Below are 19311 nucleotides of genomic sequence, written 5' to 3' on the forward strand. Positions count from 1 at the left end.
GCCAGACATTAAAGATTAGGACATTAAAGGGACAGTGCAGTGGTTAAGATTTTATATTTCCACTGCAGGGGACATGGGTTCAATCCCTGGTTGGGGAACTGAACCTATGGCTGATTGATGTAGATGTATGGCAGAAACCAACACAACAATAAATTAATAAATCAATTTAGAAAATACATTACATGTCTTATTTAGATAAAAAAAGAGAAAAGAGTATGGTATCTGGCAAAACTCCCCTTCAGAAGTGACGGAGAAATTAGGATATTCTCAGATAAAGAAAAGCTGGGAAATCTGGGACTACTAGGCCTGCATTGCAGAAAGTGTTCAAGGGAGTCCTGCAAGGTAAAATAAAAGGACACTAGATACTACCTCAAAGCCATGTGGAGAAATAAAAGAGCTCAGTAAAAGTAAATAAACGGCCAATTATAAAGCCAGTATTATTGCAGCAATAGCTTTTTGTTTTCTATATAGTTTAAGAGACCAATGCATTTAAAGAAAAAAGAACAGTTATTAGTTTAAGCTGGTATTACTGTAGCTTTGACCTGTAATTCGAAATCTTGTTTTCTTTATACTTTAAGAGACTAATGCTTTGAAAAGAAATACTAGTTTATGTTTCCAGGCACATAGTTTTGTGACACCAACAACCAACAGGAGTGGGGCCAGTGCTGTGACGTAGCAGTTTGTCTGCTGCTGAAGTTAAACCTCTATAAAGTTCAAGTTACAGTGCTGTAACTTTGGGACGTTAAGTGTAACCCCCATGGTTAACAACTAAGAAAACAGCTATAGAATAGAAACAAACTGAAATGAGAAAGAAATTTAAACATTTTACTACACAAAGAAATCAACTAAACACAAAAAAGGACACTGATGCCAGAGACCAGGGACACAGAAGCTGTGAGGCACACGGCAAACAAGCAGCACAACAGGAGCGCCTCGCCATCAGCAATCACTGTGAACGTTAGCAGAGCAGACTCGCCCAGCAAAGACAGAGGGGCAGGACGGATAAGAACATGCGATCCAACTGATGTTCTCTCAGTTCAGTTCACTTCAGTTGCTCAGTCGTGTCCGACTCTTTGCGACCCCAAAGAGTCGTGAATTGCAGCACGCCAGGCCTCCCTGTCCATCACCAACTCTCGGAGTTCAACCAAACTCATGTGCAATGAGTTGGTGATGCCATCCAGCCATCTCATCCTCGGTCGTCCCCTTCTCCTCCTGCCCCCAATCCCTCCCAGCTTCAGGGTCTTTTCCAACGAGTCAGCTCTTTGCAGCAGGTGGCCAAAGTACTGGAGTTTCAGCTTCAGCATCAGTCCTTCCATTGAACATCCAGGACTGATCTCCTTTAGGATGGACTGGTTGGATTCTCCTTGCAGTCCAAGGGACTCTCAAGAGTCTTCTCCAACACCACAGTTCAAAAGCATCAATTCTTTGGCGCTCAGCTTTCTTCACAGTCCAACTCTCACATCCATACATGACCACAGGAAAAACCATAGCCTTGACTAGACGGACCTTAGTCGGCAAAGTAATGTCTCTGCTTTTGAATATATTATCTAGGTTGGTCATAACTTTTCTTCCAAGGAGTAAGCGTCTTTGAATTTCATGGCTGCAGTCACCATCTGCAGTGATTTTGGAGCCCCAAAACATAACATCTGACACTGTTTCCACTGTTTCTCCATCTATTTCCCATGAAGTGATGGGACCAGATGCCATGATCTTCCTTTTCTGAATGTTGAGCTTGAGGCCAACTTTTTCACTCTCCTCTTTCACTTTCATCAAGAGGCTTTTTAGCTCCTCTTCACTTTCTGCCATAAGGGTGGTGTCATCTGCATCTCTGAGGTGATTGATATTTCTCCCAAGAATCTTGATTTCAGCCTGTGCTTCTTCCAGCCCAGCATTTCTCACGATGGACTCTGCATGTAAGTTAAATAAGCAGGGCGACAATATACAGCCCTGACGCGCTCCTTTCCCTATCTGGAGCCAGTCTGTTGTTCCACATCCAGTTTCAATGCTGTAAAGAGCAATACTGCATAGAAACCTGGAATGTCAGGTCCATGAATCAAGGCAAATTGGAAGTGGTCAAACAGGAGATGGCAAGAGTGAATGTTGACATTCTAGGAATCAGTGAACTAAAATGGGCTGGAATGGGTGAATTTAACTCCGATGACCGTTATTCTACTACTGCGGGCAGGAATCCCTCAGGAGAAATGGAGGAGCCATCACGGTCAACAGAAGAGTCCAGTATGCAGTCCTTGGGTGCAGTCTCTAAAACGACAGAACGATCTCTGTTCATTTCCAAGGCAAACCATTCAGTATCACGGGAATCCAAGCCTATGCCCCAACCAGTAATGCTGAAGAAGCTAAAAAGTTGAATGGTTCTATGAAGACCTACAAGACCTTTTGGAATGAACACCCCAAAAAGATGTCCTTTTCATTATAGGGGACTGGAATGCAAAAGTAGGAAGTCAAGAAACACCTGGAGTACCAGGCAAACTTGGCCTTGGAATACGGAATGAAGCAGGGCAAAGACTAATAGACTTTTGCCAAGAGAACACACTGGTCATAGTAAACACCCTTTTCGAACAACACTAGAGAAGACTCTACACATGGACATCACCAGATGGTCAGCACCGAAATCAGACTGATTATATTTTTTGCAGCCAAAGATGCAGAAGCTCTATACAGTCAGCAAAAACAAGACCGGGAGCTGACTGTGGCTCAGATCATGAACGCCTTATTGCCAAATTCACTTTAATTGAAGAAAAGTAGGAAAAACCACTAGACCATTCAGGTATGACCTGGATCAGATCCTTTATGATTATACAGTGGAAGTGAGAAATGGATTTAAGGGACTAGATCTGATAGACAGAGTGTCTGATGAACTATGGACGGAGGTTTGTGACATTGTACAGGAGACAGGGATCAAGGGCAAAGAAATGCAAAACCCAAATGGGCCTCTGAGGAGGCCTTACAAATAGCTGTGAAAAGAAGAGAGGCAAAAAGCAAAGGAGAAAAGGAAAAGATATAAGCACCTGAACGCAGAGTTCCAAAGAATAGCAAGAAGAGATAAGAAAGCCTTCCTCAGGGATCAATGCAAAGAGAAAGAGGAAAACAACCAAATGGGAAAGACTAGAGATCTCTTCAAGATGAGCTCGATAATGGACAGAAACCGTATATCGTCTACAAGAGCCTAATTTGAGATCCAAAGACACAGGCTGAAAGTGAAAAGATGGAAAAAGGTATTCTGTGCAAACAGTAAACCACCAAGAGGAAGCAGAGGCGGCTGTACTGAGATCAGGCAAAACAGACCATGGTTAGAAAGGCCAAAGAACCAAAAGAGGGCCATGCACACTGCTAGACACCTGCACAGCAGGAAAACGCCACAGCTGTAAACACTCACACACCAAGCGACAGACCATCGCAACGCGCGGAGCAGAGGCTAACGGACCCACAGGGAGGAGCAGAGCGCTCCGCAGTTACGGAGAGGCTCCAGCACTGGCGCACTCCTGTCCCTGCGCTGTGCCTCACAGGGCTCTGCAGATACTGCACGTCTTACAAACTGAAGGGTTAGGGCAACTCTAAGCTGAGCAAGTCTACCAGGGTCATTTTTCCAAAAGCACTAGCTTACTTTTTAATCCAGTAACATTTGGGTAATTATCACAATATTTCAAACTTTTTAATTATTATAATATTTGTTATAGTGATCTGTGATCTTTGATATTACTATTACAAAAGGATTATTACTCACTGAAAGCTCAGATAATGGTTAGAATATTTTGGCAATAAACTTTTAAAATTAAGGTCTGTGAAGATATATGAAACTGTAGTGAAAGTGTTAGTCAACTCTGTCATGTCCAACTCTTTGTGACCCCGTGGACTATAGCCCGCCAGGCTCCTCTGTCCATGGAATTCTCCAGGCAAGAACAGTGGAGTGGGTTAACTCCCATTCCCTTCTCCAGGGGACCTTCCCAGCAGAGAGACATAACACCACTGCACACTAACAAACTACACCACAGTGTAGGCGTGACCTTCACACGCACAAGAAGGTAGAAGTGCTGCGTGACGCGCTGTGCTACACTCGCTTGACCGCGGCTGTCTGGAACTCAGCCTGCAGTATCTCCAAGGCGTGCCTGTCCTCTGCTTACAATAATGAACAGAACAAGCTGGCAGCAGACAAGCAAGGACACAGAGGACTTCACGTAAGACCAACTAGATCTAACAGACGCACACAGAGTGCTCCACCGAACAACAGCAACAGCACATTCTTCTCAAGTCCACATGGCACACTCTTCAGGAGACAACATATGTTAACCTGTAATTAAGTCTCAATAGGTTTCAAAAGACAGATATCATATGAAGTATCTTCTCTGACAACAGTGGGATGATGTATAAGTCAGTAACAGAAGGAAAACTGGAACACTCACAAAATCATGGAAACTAAGCAACTTTTAAAGATAGAAGACTCGAATTACCAAAGAAAGTGGGGACATTAGTGCCTGTTCTACAGAAAGAATGATAAGCGTGCCATGAACAAGTGCACAGCAAAACCTGGAGAACCGAGATGAAATGGACAAGTTCCTAGAAACACAAAACCTTCCAAGACTAAATCACAAAGAATTAGACAATCTGACCAAATCTCCTGGTAAGATTTAATAAGTAGTCAAAACTCCCAACCAAAACCAAGTTCTAACAAAGCAAAGTCATGGACCTGATGGGTTTACTGGTGAATTCTACCAAACATTTAAAGAAGAATTGATACCAATCCTCCTCAAACTTTCCCAAAAAACTAGAGAAAACACTTCTCAACTTATTCTATGAAACCAGCATAAACTTGATACCAAAGACATAAAGACACTAAAAGAAAACTACAGACCCATCTCCCTTATAAACAACGATGCAAAAATCTTTAATACAAGCCTGGCAAAATGAATCCAGCAGCATATTAAAAGGATTGCATACCACAGCCAAATGGAATTTATTTCTGGAGTGCAAGAATGGTTCAACGTACAAAATTCAATGTACACATCACAGTTTTCAAACAGAATGAAGGAAAAAAAAGCACATGATCATCTCAACTGATGCAGAAAAGGCATCTGACAAAAATAAAACAGCACTGCATGGTAAGAAAGCTCTCAGCCAACGAGGCACAGAAGGGAACTCCCTCCACATAATAAGGGCCTCCCGCGAGGCTTCCCCGGTGGCCCAGTGGCTGAGAATCTGCTCGCCAAAGCAAGAGACACAAGTCCCATCCCTGGTCCAGGAAGATCCCACACGCCACAGAGCAACTAAGCCCGTGTGCCCTAGAGCCTGTCCCCTGCAAGGAGAAGCCACACACCACAGCTAGACAGCAGCCCCTGCTGTCCGCAACTAGAGAAAGCTCACATGCAGCACCGAAGACCTAGCACAACCAGAAACACATAAATACAACTTAAAAAAAAAAAAACCTCATGTGAAAAACCCAAAACAAACATCATCCTCAGCGGTGCAAGACTGAGAGCATTCCTCTAAGATCAGGAACAGGACAAGGGTGCCTGCTTTCACCCCTTCTGTTCCACACAGCCATGAAATTAGGACGCTCACTCCTTGGAAGGAAAGTTATGACCAACCTAGACAGCATATTCAAAAGCAGAGACATTACTTTGCCAACTAAGGTCCATCTAGTCAAGGCTATGGTTTTTCCAGTGGTCATGTATGGATGTAAGAGTCGGACTGTGAAGAAGGCTGAGTGCCAAAGAATTGATGCTTTTAAACTGTGGTGTTGGAGAAGACTCTTGAGAGTCTCTTGGACTGCAAGGATATCCAACCAGTCCATTCTGAAGGAGATCAGCCCTGGGATTTCCTTGGAAGGACTGATGCTAAAGCTGAAGCTCCAGTCCTTTGGCCACCTCATGCGAAGAGCTGACTCACTGGAGAAGACTCTGATGCTGGGAGGGACTGGGGGCAGGAGGAGAAGGGGACGATAGAGGATGAGATGGCTGGATGGCATCACGGACTCAATGGACGTGAGTCTGAGTGAACTCCGGGAGATGGTGATGGACAGGGAGGCCTGGCGTGCTGCGATTCATGGGGTTGCAAAGAGTCAGACACGGCTGAGCGACTGAACTGAACTGATTCAACACATTTCGATAAGCCTAGCCAGAGTGTTTAGGCAAGAAAAGGAAATAAAAGGCACACAAGAAGAAACAAAACTATCTCTGTTTGCAGGTATGATCTTACATTGAAAATCCTAAAGATACTACCATAAAACTTAATAGTAAATGAGCAAAGTCACAGGATACAAAGTCAACACCAAAAAATCAACTGCACTTCCATATACAAATAATGAGCAGTCTGAAAAGGATATTATAAAATGCTTCCATTTCCAATAGCATCAAAAGTAGGGCTTCCCTCTGGTCCAGTGGTTAGGATTTCCACCGTTAGAGGGTGTGGGTCCAATCCCTTGTCAGAGAACTAAGATCCCAGGTGCCACATGGCACAGCCAAAAACAAAGAATAAAAGTACTCAGGAATTAAACAATGAGGTAAGAGATCTGTACAATGAAAACTACAAAACACCACTGAAAGTAATTAAAGACATAAATAAATGGAAATACATTCTATGGTTATAAATTGAAGGTCTACTATAGTTAAAATATCATTACTATCCCCAAATCTACAAATTCAATGTAATTCCTATCAAGATCCCCATGACATTTTTTTTTAACAGAAAATTCTAAAATTATATGTAATCTCAGGGGACCCTGAATAGCCCAAACAATCATGAAAAAAAACTTTAAAAAAACGAGAGCACTCTTCTCGATTTCAAAACGTACTACAAGACTACTACACTAACCGAAATAGCCAAAGACAAGACATACAGGCCAATGATTCAAAATGCAAAGTCCAGAAAGAAGCCCTCACACACACGGTCCAGTTATATTTGCCAAGGGTGCCAAGACCACTTAATGAGGAAAGAACAGTCTTTTCAACAAAAGGTGTTGGGAAAGCTGGATATCCACAAGCGAAACAATGAAGTTGGACCCTTACCTAACAACATGCACAGAAATTAACTCAAAACAGACCAAGGACCTAAATATGTAACATCTAAAAAATTATAACTCTTAGAAGAAAACATAAGAGCTTCACAACACTGGATTTGGCAATAATTTCTTGGCTAAGATACCACATGCACAGGTAGCAAAAAACCCCACAAAACGTGCAAATTGAACTTCACGAAAATTCAAGCAACTTTGTGCATCAACAGACACTGTCAACAGAGTAGAAAGGCTGCCCACAGAAAGGGAGAGCATATCTGCACGTCATTACGTGTGATACGGGATTAGTATCAGAATATGTAGAGAATTCCTAAAACTCAACAACCAAAACACACCTGAATAAAAAATGGGCACAGGACTTGAGTAGATGTTTCTTCCAAGAAAACATATAAGTGCCCAATAAGCACATGAAAAGATGTTCAGCATCACTAATCGTTAGGGAAATGCAAGTCAAACATACAATGAGATACCATTCTCCCACCACTTAGGAGGACAACTATCAAAAAAACAGAAACCAACAAGTGTTTAAGAGGATGTGGAAAGCTGGAAGCCTGTGTGCTGAGGTGGCAGCGGTACGGATGCCGTTGGAAATAGCAGGGCAGTTTCTCAAAACATCAAAAACAGAATCACCATTATCATCCAGCAAGCACACGTCTAGGTAGAAACCCAAACAAACTGAAAGCAAAGTCTCGCGACATCTGTACAGCACAGTCATGGCAGCATCGTTTGCAATAGCTAAAACACAGACGCTCCCAAACGTCTGCTGATAGATGAACAGATTGGTATGTAAACACAACGGAGTATTATTTAGCACTGAAAAGGACGGACATTCTGACACACGCTATAGCACAGACGAATCTTGAGGATATCAGAGGATGTTACGTTTAGTGAAATAAGCAAGTCACCAGAAGGAAAGGACTGCGTGACTCCACTGCCACGAGGGACTCAGTCAAAATCGTGACAACAGCAAGCAGAACGGTGACTGGCAGGGGCCAGTGGTAGGGGAGACTGAGGAATTATTGCTTAATGGCTATAAAATTTGTTTTACAAGGTGAAAAAAGCTACGGGGATGGATGGCTGTGATGGCTGTACAATGATGTGAATGTGGTCAGTGCCACTGAACTGCACACTTGAAATCAGTTAGAACGGAAGATGCTAGATGCGTTTTCTCACAGTTAATTAGGAAAAAAAAAAGAATGACCTGGTGTGGCTCCAGTCATGGACAGTGACAGGCCAAGGAAATGAATGCCTCTATTTTCCATAATTTAGGAGCCTCAGGGGTATTTGAATAACTGATTCAATATTTTCAAATAATAAAACTTTAAAAAAGTTTCACTATAGTTAAGATGAATGTGATTGGGAGGAAAAATCTTATACTAAGATTCCATTGTGATATATTTGTTGGATAAAATCAGTATATGGTTTTGTCTCATTTATCATAGAGCTATTTTAGGATAGAGGGCAAAAGTGCTGAAACTCCAAGCAGGAGTAAGGCGAATTTCTTTTCCTTTTTCTAAGTTCCTCTGTTTTCCATAGGGTTATTCAGTTCCACATGCTGAACAGGCCCGAAACAAGCACCGGAATAGGTAAAGCCTGAAATTAACGTAAGGTTCAGCACCATTTGGACAGAAACCACGAGTATTGATGGAAAAAGCCATTATTTTCTGTCATAGTGAACAAAAGCAGCATTAAATCCCCTTCACACTCAAAGTTGGTTTTGGATTGGCAACACACATCCCATGTAACCACCACACTCCTCTGTAGCATCCCCAGCAGACACCATTAATTCCTTTTCCACTGAGGTTGGCTACAGCGTCAGGATCCTGATCAGAGGCCATTAGCACACTGGATGAACCCCCCCCGTCATCCACGGCAACGGATGCGCTAGAAGCAAGGTCACTGCGACTCCTGTCCTGCCTCTTCATCTCTGGAGCGGCACGAAGGGTCCAGTATGAATCAGGCCACGTTAACAGCGGTTCCACTGTTGTCATATCCTGACTCTGAGCAGACAAGAGGCCACTGTAGTCAATTTCAGGTCAGTGAGAAAGATTACTGTAATTCCAACTTACAGTTTCAAGGCTCTGCTGGAACTCCACAAGTTTAGCTTCAGCCTCCTTATAATTCTTGAAGAACATACAGAGTTCATATATCTCCATCATCAAGAGGAGTGGGGAATCCTTTGAGGAAGAGTTTGAATGAAGTTACAAAATCCTGAAATTTAATACTGTTTTCTCAATGAATAATGCCAATACAAGAGAGGTTATAGTAAAACAAAACTGTTAATAAAGCTTCATAGTAAAGTGACATCATCTATGTTAAAAAGAACAGAAATTAAATTTATATTTCCTTCTGGAAAAAATACCTCAGGCCAGGCACACCTACTCAGCAGCCCGTTTTCTGCCTGTCCTGTGCCTGGTCCACCACACACGAGCAGCGGATGCTCCGCTGGTGCCGCCAAGACCCCGTGGCCCTCCACTGACCTGCTAACTACCGCCTGTCTGTGGCATCGGCCAACACACTTCCATCACTTCGATGGGAGCGTTCTGTTCGGAGGATAGGAGTTTTTGAATTAGAGAGTATGGATCTGAACCATAAGTAAACAATTTACTAAAGCATTCTGAGACCCCGGGCATGTTTCTTAAGCTCTGTGAGCCTTGGTATAGCACTCTTTAAAATGAGGATAATATCACTTCATAACATCCTTATAAAAACTACTTTACACAGGATTATTGTAAGAATCAACTAAAATCATACATAGAAAGCACTCTGCTAAATAAGTGATAGTTCTAGTATCATTATCTATTTTTGGCTTGAAAAAAAAAAACAAAAAACCCCAGGGACAGGACTAATTGAAAAAGCCAATGGTGGATATTCTGGAGTAAGGCCTTTAAACTGAGGAAAGGAATGAACTAACATCACCTTAAAGAAAAGCTGGAAGCCTCTGATCAGAGTCCTGATCTTCTGCCTTGTCAGCAATGTCCTCCAGATGACGGAGAGGTCCTCCAGGCCCCAGACGTGGCCCTCCACTGAGTCCTGAAGGGGTCCCCCTGCTTCAGTGGCAATGCGGGGCTCGACAGAGGCGATGATCCAGACACAGAGGCAAGAGACAGCACTGGCATCCTGCCAGCGGAGAAAACTCTTCAGAGCAAGGAACGACTAGGCACAGACTGCCTGACTGAGGAAGCTTCCAGCAACGCTACCACCACAGATGGGTATTCCCGAGAACAAGTCACCTCACTACATTGGTTAAGATGACTTGAAAAGCCTTCCGACACGAAACAAACTCTAATGAACAACCAAGGGACTATTATAAGCTGCCCTGCAGAGCAAAAGTAGACCAGAAGGCCAAAAGCCTGAGGGGCTCTATGTGGGGGTCAGGGAAGCACTACGTGTAAGAAAACAGGCCTGTCCTCCACAGACCTGCTGACCAAGGGACCGTTCCGAGCATCCCCCGTCCTGCTCAAGACACAGAGGAGGTCGGCCCACCAAGGCACCCTTCTCTGTGACTGCCAGCCCGGAGCCAAGGCTCTGACCGCTTAAGTTACTGAACATTAAGCCACAGGGAGGCGCACGAGATGGCCCGGGGCCTAAGCGGGAGAAGCACAGGTGTCAGTGACCTGCAAGCCCACGCTGGCGCCTCACTGCTCTTGCCTCGCAGCCTCCCTGACGCCAGCCTTCTCTGTCTCCTTTCAGCGTTTTCTCCAGCCCTCTGAGTCCTTAATTTAGGCTTTTGGAGAGTCTCACCTGGAGACACGAGGCCAGGACACTAAGGACTGGGGCCTTCTGTCTCACCGCTTCTCTCAGCAGCCAGCACCAGGAGCCTGGCACCTCTGAACACTGAAGCAGAAGCTGAAAGAAATTCGTCGTCTCTTCTTTGTGTCTCTGGAGTTCCTGGGAGGACGTGCTGCAGACTTGGTCACTGTCCATTCTGGAGTTGGACACTGAGGGCAAGTTCTCAAAAGCCAGTCTTAAGTGGTCCTGAAGAACAGGGCTGAAATGCTGGAGAAGATATTGCACCTAAAAAGCATATTAGATGATGATCAAACAAGACAACCAAATTCCAATCTCAGCTGCAGCTAAAAACGTCGGACAAAGAGGCAGACTTGCTTGTTCTCACCCCGAACTGTCAGAAGTGACCGTTGTATATCAGAAGTGACCACACAATTTTAAAGTCATTTGTTATGTCTGAGTGAGTTTCCAGATTCAATCTAGAGTCACACAAACTCTTCTTCAGCTCTTTAGTAGTGATGACTAGTCCTTTGTCTGAAGCCAACCCACAGAAATCTCAGTAAAAATAGCCACCATAGCAAACAAAAGCTTATGATATACAACAGAAAGAACACTGTCTTCTGAGAAGTGCTCCAATTTCCTCTTCTTTAATAACCAGGAACAACTGGTGGCTTACCTCCTCTGGGTGGTGACTATGGAGCTGGCTGTGAATAATAAACTGTAACCAATCATTTGCTCTGGCACATTCTCTAAGGTAAGATGTGCTTGGTTTCATATTGTGGAGCCTGCAGAACTGTGCCACTAATGCCCACTGGCTGCTGGATCCACTGGATAACCTTGTAATTGGGAGTGGATATGGGGGTAAGAGGGAAAGAACTTGTTAAAATACAGCTTTAAACTGGAAACTTAGCAAAAAATAAATTTAACTACAGTATATTCTCTAAAATGCCTTTCAACAAACACCAAATATTTACTAGAAGGCTTTGAAAAAAGAACTTTCATCCATAATGCACAACAGCTTTCTCAGCATACTGGCAAAATTCCTCCCCTCCCTCCCCCGGCCCCCACGCCAGTACCAACCAAGTGTCTGTCAAACCAGCTATGTAATGTAGCGTCTTCAGGAGAACTGAGAAAACAGCCCCTCGAGAACCTGGGTGCCTAATTCTCTTGCATGACTCCCTTCAGAGTGTCAGAGGGAGGCCTGACAGGCACCTGGACTTCCTCGCTAAGGGGAGGGTACCTGCTGAGCACGCGGTCAGTGACAGGAGGGACAGGAGGAGGGTGCCCCTCAGGGCTGGGGTGGCAGGGCCAGCTCCAGGGGACAGCAGAGAGGAGACATGACATCAATGTGTGAAGAGAGGGGTTTTTGTGGAAAGATGGTCACCTCACCTTCCATTATCAGTTGATATATATTAGCAAGAAAAAAAAAATCAAGGACATCACTTGGAGTCAAATTTTGTGAGACCCATCCTGCACCCAATTCTGACATGTTAACAGTGGAGACGTCTCAGACCAGCAGGGCCCTGGGAAAGGCAAAGCTCCCCTCCGGCTCTCGGGAACCCTCTCTAAAGAAGGAATCGTCACCTTCCTTCTCCTTTCACTGATGGCAAGAGGCATTAAAATATGCCACACGAGGAAGAAGACAAGGTCTAGGGGGACTGGCAAAAGCATCTGAGAGAAGAAACACTAGGCAAAGGCAGACTGGAACGGCCAAGCCTCCTGCGAGAGAGGCGGGGGCTGCAGCTCACACACCTCTGTGCTTCCTGCCGCTGAATGCTGGTCCACATGCCTTCTTCTAAGAGAACAAGCAGCTCTTCGGTGGCTGCCCTCTCACCCACAGCAAGTCTAGACAGCTTTCCAGCTGTAAGAAATTTAAACAGCACGACACGGTCAAGAGAAAAGCACGGCCAGGAACTGGGCACTGCCTCTTTCTTGGCCACAAGGCATGGTGTGCAGGGTCTTAGCTCCTCACACAGGGATCAGCCCTGGGCCACTGCAGGGAAATCCAGCCCCAACCACTGGGCTGCCAGGGGATTCCAGGGACTGGGCACTTCTACCAGGAAAGTGCGGCCCAGAGACATTTCAGAAACCCATTAAAGGCCCAAAGAAATGAGATAAAGTACAAACATTCTGCAGAAAAAGGATGAAACAGAAGATAACTGTTCCCCAACCACTCGCAATTCAATGCTTTAGACCTATTTGTCCCTTGTCCTTTAAACGAAACCAACGACATAAAGGTGCTATACCCAGAGACTCTCTGATAGAGTTGTACTGAGCATCTTCACTTCCACACTTGTAGTTCAAAATTATATTGGCCACTTTCATATCAACTCTGAGCTTGAGGCTGTCGAGACCAAGCAATTCTAAGAAGCATACACAGGCGGCTCCTATTGAAGATATGTGGAAGCAGGAGAGCCCTAAACCATAGGCTTCACTGCCTACTTGCTGGATCCTGAGAAAGAAAGGAATCAAAAATCACATCAGCACGTGAAACTTTTTTCTCACCAGGAAAAGCAGATGCAATTGCATCAGTGATACCCGATGTACCGGTGACTGCGTGACTCCCTCCCCTGCCCTGCCCCCGCTTTTTTCCACTCCTTGTTCCATCCATTCAGGTTCTTGGGAGCTTTCAGCTGTCTTCTGGCTCCATAGCTCCCTAACCCCTTTATATTTCACCTTTTCCTAAAACACCTATTCATAGTCCAAGTAATTTTTGCTTCCAACTTCATTCAGGGGAACATGGAATAGAATTTATGAAAGACTGTCAACCTGTGATCTTATTAATTATAAGTATGTACACAAACTACCAAGAAAATTAATGGCACCTAAAGTGTGACATCATAAAGCTCATGCATTTTCAAGGACTCATATATGTTCTTTTATATGAATAGAAAAATTCAGAGGAAAGATACACAAGAAATTAACCATGCTTATTTTTACTATGTACAACAGAATTGAGGCTGAGAGACAAAACTTTTTCATTTTTCACCCTTCTGATTTACTTGAATATTTTACCATAAAGATGCATTAGTTACCTATAAAATAAACCAACATACTAAATCTGTATTTCGCTGCTGATTATATAAAATACTCCTCCCAATTCTGTTCTTTACAAAAGTGAATTATAAAAGACCAAGATCTTAAATGCAGAATTGACATCTTATAGAATTCCCTCTTTGAAACTGCTAACATTAGGCAAGCTCCTGGTTCAATTTTTAGAGACATGATTCTAGGATATATTTATGATATTTAAAAATATATTTTAATCTTTTTCCTATTCACAAAGTAAGATTAAGTGCGAGAATCCTAGGGTATACGAAAAAGCACAAATGAAAAATAAAACGACCAACTGTGGTATATTTCCAGTAGGTTTTTATAAACGCATGTACAAAAATACACAAATATGCTTTTAAGAGTATCAATTATGTTTTAAATACTCACAGCTGCTTGGGGGTCTTGCTCTTGGTTAATTCCTGAACCAGGAAAGTACCAAACGCAAATGACGGCCGCCCATGACGTAAATAGTAAGCGTAATTCAGGCACTCTACTACAGCGTATCTACCAACCAGGTCAGGGCTAGAGAAATGTGGGAGCTGACTCGCTGCATCTGGGGGAGAGTGAAGCAACGTTAATCTTCTGCACCTCACCATGATTAACTTCAGATCGGCATGTGGAAAACTTAAGTTGGCAACGGTGAAAGAAAACTGGTCGCTATCATCATTTTGTACCACTGTGTATCACTTTGAACCACCAAAATGTAATAATTTTATTTTAATGTGGAGCAGTAGCCCTCATTTTACACAAAAATGTGTACCTCAGAAGCCACATAAAAACCTATAAATTATGTTGTGAACCTATTGAACTTCTTATTTTAGATGCTACAAATTCTGTGTTTGATGATTCTTTAAGTTCACACTGGCAATAACCCTTTAACTACAAAATCTGTTAATGATCAGCAAACAGAGCTTTTTAATTCACTCACACAGCTCATTACACAGTGAACGCCTTCGTATCCTATCCATACGAATCCTCTGTTCACCAAGACCAATGCATTGTACCTTTTCCAATACTGGGAAGAAGGTGCTTTTCTCCACATTAATACCCGAATAATCTTTTATTACAGCTACTTTTGTTTCTGTTGTTGTATTCATGAGCACCTTATTACCTACATTATACCATCTTTCTAAGACCAGCAGAGAGTGTTTCAAAGTTCCCCTGCGCCCATGGAGGAAGCAGAAAAACATTTTTTCTCTTTTTAGAGAAATATGAAGTCAAAAGATATGTGGATGTGGAAAGTTCATATGAAATAACTGTTCCTATCAAGCCCTAATCTTTAATTGCTTCCTAACCACTAAAGACCTATTTTAAACAGGAGATAAAATATTTTGAACTGTAAGGAACCATTTCTGGAAAACAGTGCATCTGCTCTTATTTTCATAGTTCAAAGCTGAAGTAAAACTGTATCCTCCCATGCAATTCCAAAGAAATTTTTACATTCTGACTAGGCTCTTAATTAAAAAAAGATTTGAAGACTTTAGAGGAGCCCATCATCTTACAAAGCTATTCCGTAAAATTACACCTCCCTCGAGATGAAAAAACTGTCACATCTTATCTGTATTCTTTGTAAGAGCAGATTGATTTTGATAACAAAATTGCATGTAGAACCATTCATTCATTCATTCTTTACAGAGTGCACATAAAGCCAAATGAACAAATCTGAGTCTTTTTTTTTTTTGGTCACACAGCACAGCATGTGGGATCTTAGTTCCCTGACTAGGGATTGAACCCGTGCCTCTTGCAGCGCAAGTGTGGAGTCTTAACCACTGAACCACAAGGGAAGTCCCCAAACTTGAGTTTTTATTCAAATAAGACCCTGATTTTTTTTAGTGGTTTGGGGGGCCAGTATGGAGGTTTTGTATAAGGGAAAGTTTTCTCTGACCTGCTGCAAGAGCCAAATTACCATGCAGTCTTCGGTGAAACCGTATGAAAAGAGAAGCACGCATTCTAGTTAGATACAGCCCTCCAATTTAAACCATCTGTATTACACCTTCATTAGAATTATTTCACTTAATTTGTGCTTTATTTCTTCAAAAATGTTTTAAACTTCTAGAGACAAGGCAGGGAACAGGCCTTCAGCTCCCTCCCAGCTCCCCTAGCGCACCTGGTCGAGTGCTCCACACGCGCCAGGACGTCAGGACTCCGGCTAATGGGCGGAGCTGGAGCCACCGGCACCCGCACAGGGGATTCTGCCTACTCTCCAGGAGCCTCACTGAGATCAGAATGAACATTTTCACTTGAAAATGCAGTAACACTACCTCATCCTGCACTGAGCGAACACCAGCTGAATGTCTCCCTCAGGCCCAGCGCTGTGCTGGGCACCAGGTAAATCCAGTACACTGAAATTAGAACTTATAAACCTGACATGCTGGAAAATGCATTTCAGGTACATCAGTAACTATTTATAGGGTAGGTATTATGTGAAAAGTACGGATGTGAACCCTACTTTACAGTAATACAGGCAGAGGCACCACAGGTAATGTGATATTAAAAGCTAACTCACAATGAGTAAGTGAAAAAGAAACAGAAAAAGCAGAGTTTAGGGATGGCACACAAAAAATGAGGGAAACGTTTACGGTCTAGAGAGGATGGTAGTGTGTGCACACCTGGTGCTTACCGCCTAAGAGCTTTTTAAACACGTCTCGTGACGTGTGAGGAAGGCACTGTCACTTACCTTATTTCATGGAAAACTGACGAGAGGTTAAATCAGTTGCCCAAGGTCATACAGCTATTACATGGTAGAGCCAAGACCTGTCTGATGTTAAAAACACCTACGCTTTTAACCTTTATAATATTAATACTATATTGCAAGTGAACAAGGATTTCTGGAAAGGGAGAAATTTAAGCAGAAAGTCTATATTACATTTTCCAGCAAGTACAGCACTAGTGACCTCATGACTTTTAACTCAAAGTATGTTTTCAATTCAGTTTTCTATAAAATGTTTCCCATTAAAACCACAATGAGGTATCAAGTCACTCTGGTCAGAAAGGCCATCATCAAATAGTAAATGCTAGAGAGAGTGTAGAGAAAAAGGAACCCTCCTACACAGTTGGTGAGAATGTAAACCGGAACAGCCACTATGCAGAACGGTATGGAGGTTACTTAAGAAAACTAGAAACAGAGCCACAAGATCCAGTAACCCTACTCCTGGGCATGTATCTGGAGAGAACTAACTCAGGACGATCATGCACCCTGACGCCCACTGCAGCAGCACTATTTACAACAGGGAGGCACCCTTCATGTCCATCAACAAGTGGCCGGATGACGACGACGTGATACACACACACACACATACACACACACTCTCACACAGCAGAAAATATGCACACACATAATGGAAGATGTGAAATATATATATGCATATATGTACACACACATATATATGTACAACGGAATCCTCCTCAGCCATGAAAATAATGAAATGATGCCATCTGCAGCGGCAACACGGGTGGACCTAGAGGCTATCACACTAAGTGATATAGCCAGACAAAGACAAATAGCATATCGCTTAGATGTGGAATCTAAAAAAATGATACAAACGAACTTATTTACAAAACAGAAAGAGACTGATAGACATAGACAGCACACTTACAGTCACCAACAGGGAGGCGGGCAGGGAGGGGTGAATCGGGCTGGATTAACATATACATACTACTACAAGTAAAACTGAGAACCAACAATGACCTACTGCATAGCACAGGGCACCACACTGAATATTCTGTAATGACCTATAAGGGAGAAGAATCTGAAAAAGAGTATATAGCTGAATCATAGTGCTGTACACCTGAAACTAACATGATGTTGCAAATCAGCTAAACTTCAATTACAAAAAGGCACGCCAGTTTTTTTGAGTTTCTATTTTTAAGATAGAAAGTATGAGAAAGCTAGATTGGCTTTACATCAATGATCCTCTACTGTCAACAGTGCTGAAACGCTTCTAGAGCAAGAAGAATACATAATGACTTACCTCCTATAGCCAATGTGTTGGCAGACTGCCAGCCAAACAATCTGCTGGGATCAAAGGGCAACAATAACTGAAAAAGGGGAGAGGTCAAATCAGAGTTAAAAGTTAACTGATTCTAAAGTAAACTAAATCACATGAAAGAGCTTCTCTCTCTCTTTCAGTCTGCTTCCCTTTCCACGGCAATTAAAAACTTCCCATCTTTCTAGATATAAATTCTTTGAAAACAGCTACAAACAAAAAAGAGGGTATGAGACATTTTTCTACTTTAATAAAAACAGAACTGGCTATGTTTCTTTTAAAGACTCTCTTCATTTCAAACTTTGTCTCCAAAGTTTACTGTCTTTTGCTAGAACCAGCAACAATTACCACATAAAAATGGGCTTTATAAATGCTCTGGAATCAGAGGAAAGAGGACCAAGCGGCTAGAAAATGCTACCATAAATACAACAAGGTGCGCTGCAGCAGGTCAGGAAAGAGACAGCTAGGCCACGGGCTCAAGCGATGCGATGGCCAAAGCAGCAGTACCACCACCAAAGACAGACAGACTAAGGCCAGGCCAGCCAGAGGGGACCCGTGAGCAGGGAGCACCGGCTGCCTGAAAGGCGGGGCCGAAGGCCGAGTAGACGGCGAGCAGCCTGCGGGACGGGCACAGAGGACGATGCAGGAGACAGCAGGGCTATCAGGCCCAGGTTTGGATGGCGGGGAAAAGAGCAGCTCTAATTCTATTTGCGTGCGTGCGTGTGTGTGTGTGAGATTACTTATGGGAGTACGCTTCAATTCATTCATTCATTTATTCTAAGGCTCGCAACGGGGGATTAAATCTGGGCCACAGCAGTGAAAGTGCCAAGTCCTACCCACTGGAGCACCGGGGAATTCCAAAGCCACTCTAACTTTAGAGGAAGGGAGAATCTTGGGGTCTAGTGAAGAGGGGACACTTTCCCTACAACAACAGGACTAACAAACTGCTTCAACCTGAAAACAGAACAAACAACAACCGGAAACCACTTCTGTTTTAGGCTGATGGGACCCACTTTACGTAGTAAAGCATGTATTTTTTATGCTTTTATGTAATCCACTTATATCTATGTAACCCATTTATCTCATTTCTTCAATGAGATAAGATGCCTGTGATAAATTTAAATCTAGCCGACTGCTTCCTTCAAGAAAGTTTTGCTACATTAAAAACAAACCAAAACATCCTGCTGACACATATCAGCAACAAGTAGTCCACAGACTCACGCATGCCTGGGGACCACCACATTTTTGGTAGCACAGGTCTGTAAAATTTTCACATTAGAGTAAGAGGTTTTATATTTTTATAGGATTATAGGGTTTACGTTTAACTGAAGACACTATGAGAATATCTGTACCCAGGAAAAAAAGCAAAAGCCTTCTAAAGTGAGAAATGATCAAAAGAAAGTGTTCTTTTTTTAAAAGATTCAATTTTAAATTGAAGGATAACTGCTTTTCAGAATTTTGTCCTTTTCTGTCAAGACAGTGTTCTTAATTGAGGATCCCTCAATAGGTTTCAGG

General features: G+C 43.0%; 1 protein-coding gene across 1 annotated transcript in view; it reads right to left on the reverse strand.

The window, feature by feature from the left end:
• The window catches only part of SPG11 (SPG11 vesicle trafficking associated, spatacsin), a 79611-nt gene that overhangs the window by 27336 nt on the left and 32964 nt on the right, over positions 1 to 19311 (reverse strand). The window contains exons 20-27 of the mRNA XM_052647091.1: positions 17782 to 17848; positions 14198 to 14363; positions 13003 to 13208; positions 12509 to 12617; positions 11433 to 11592; positions 10772 to 11044; positions 9947 to 10147; positions 9097 to 9204 (exon numbers count right to left, since the gene is read on the reverse strand). Coding sequence (XP_052503051.1) covers positions 9097 to 9204; positions 9947 to 10147; positions 10772 to 11044; positions 11433 to 11592; positions 12509 to 12617; positions 13003 to 13208; positions 14198 to 14363; positions 17782 to 17848 — 1290 coding nt within the window. The remainder of the gene's footprint in view (positions 1 to 9096; positions 9205 to 9946; positions 10148 to 10771; positions 11045 to 11432; positions 11593 to 12508; positions 12618 to 13002; positions 13209 to 14197; positions 14364 to 17781; positions 17849 to 19311) is intronic.

This window comes from Budorcas taxicolor, chromosome 10 (genome assembly GCF_023091745.1).
Source record: "Budorcas taxicolor isolate Tak-1 chromosome 10, Takin1.1, whole genome shotgun sequence".
Taxonomy (NCBI): domain Eukaryota; kingdom Metazoa; phylum Chordata; class Mammalia; order Artiodactyla; family Bovidae; genus Budorcas; species Budorcas taxicolor.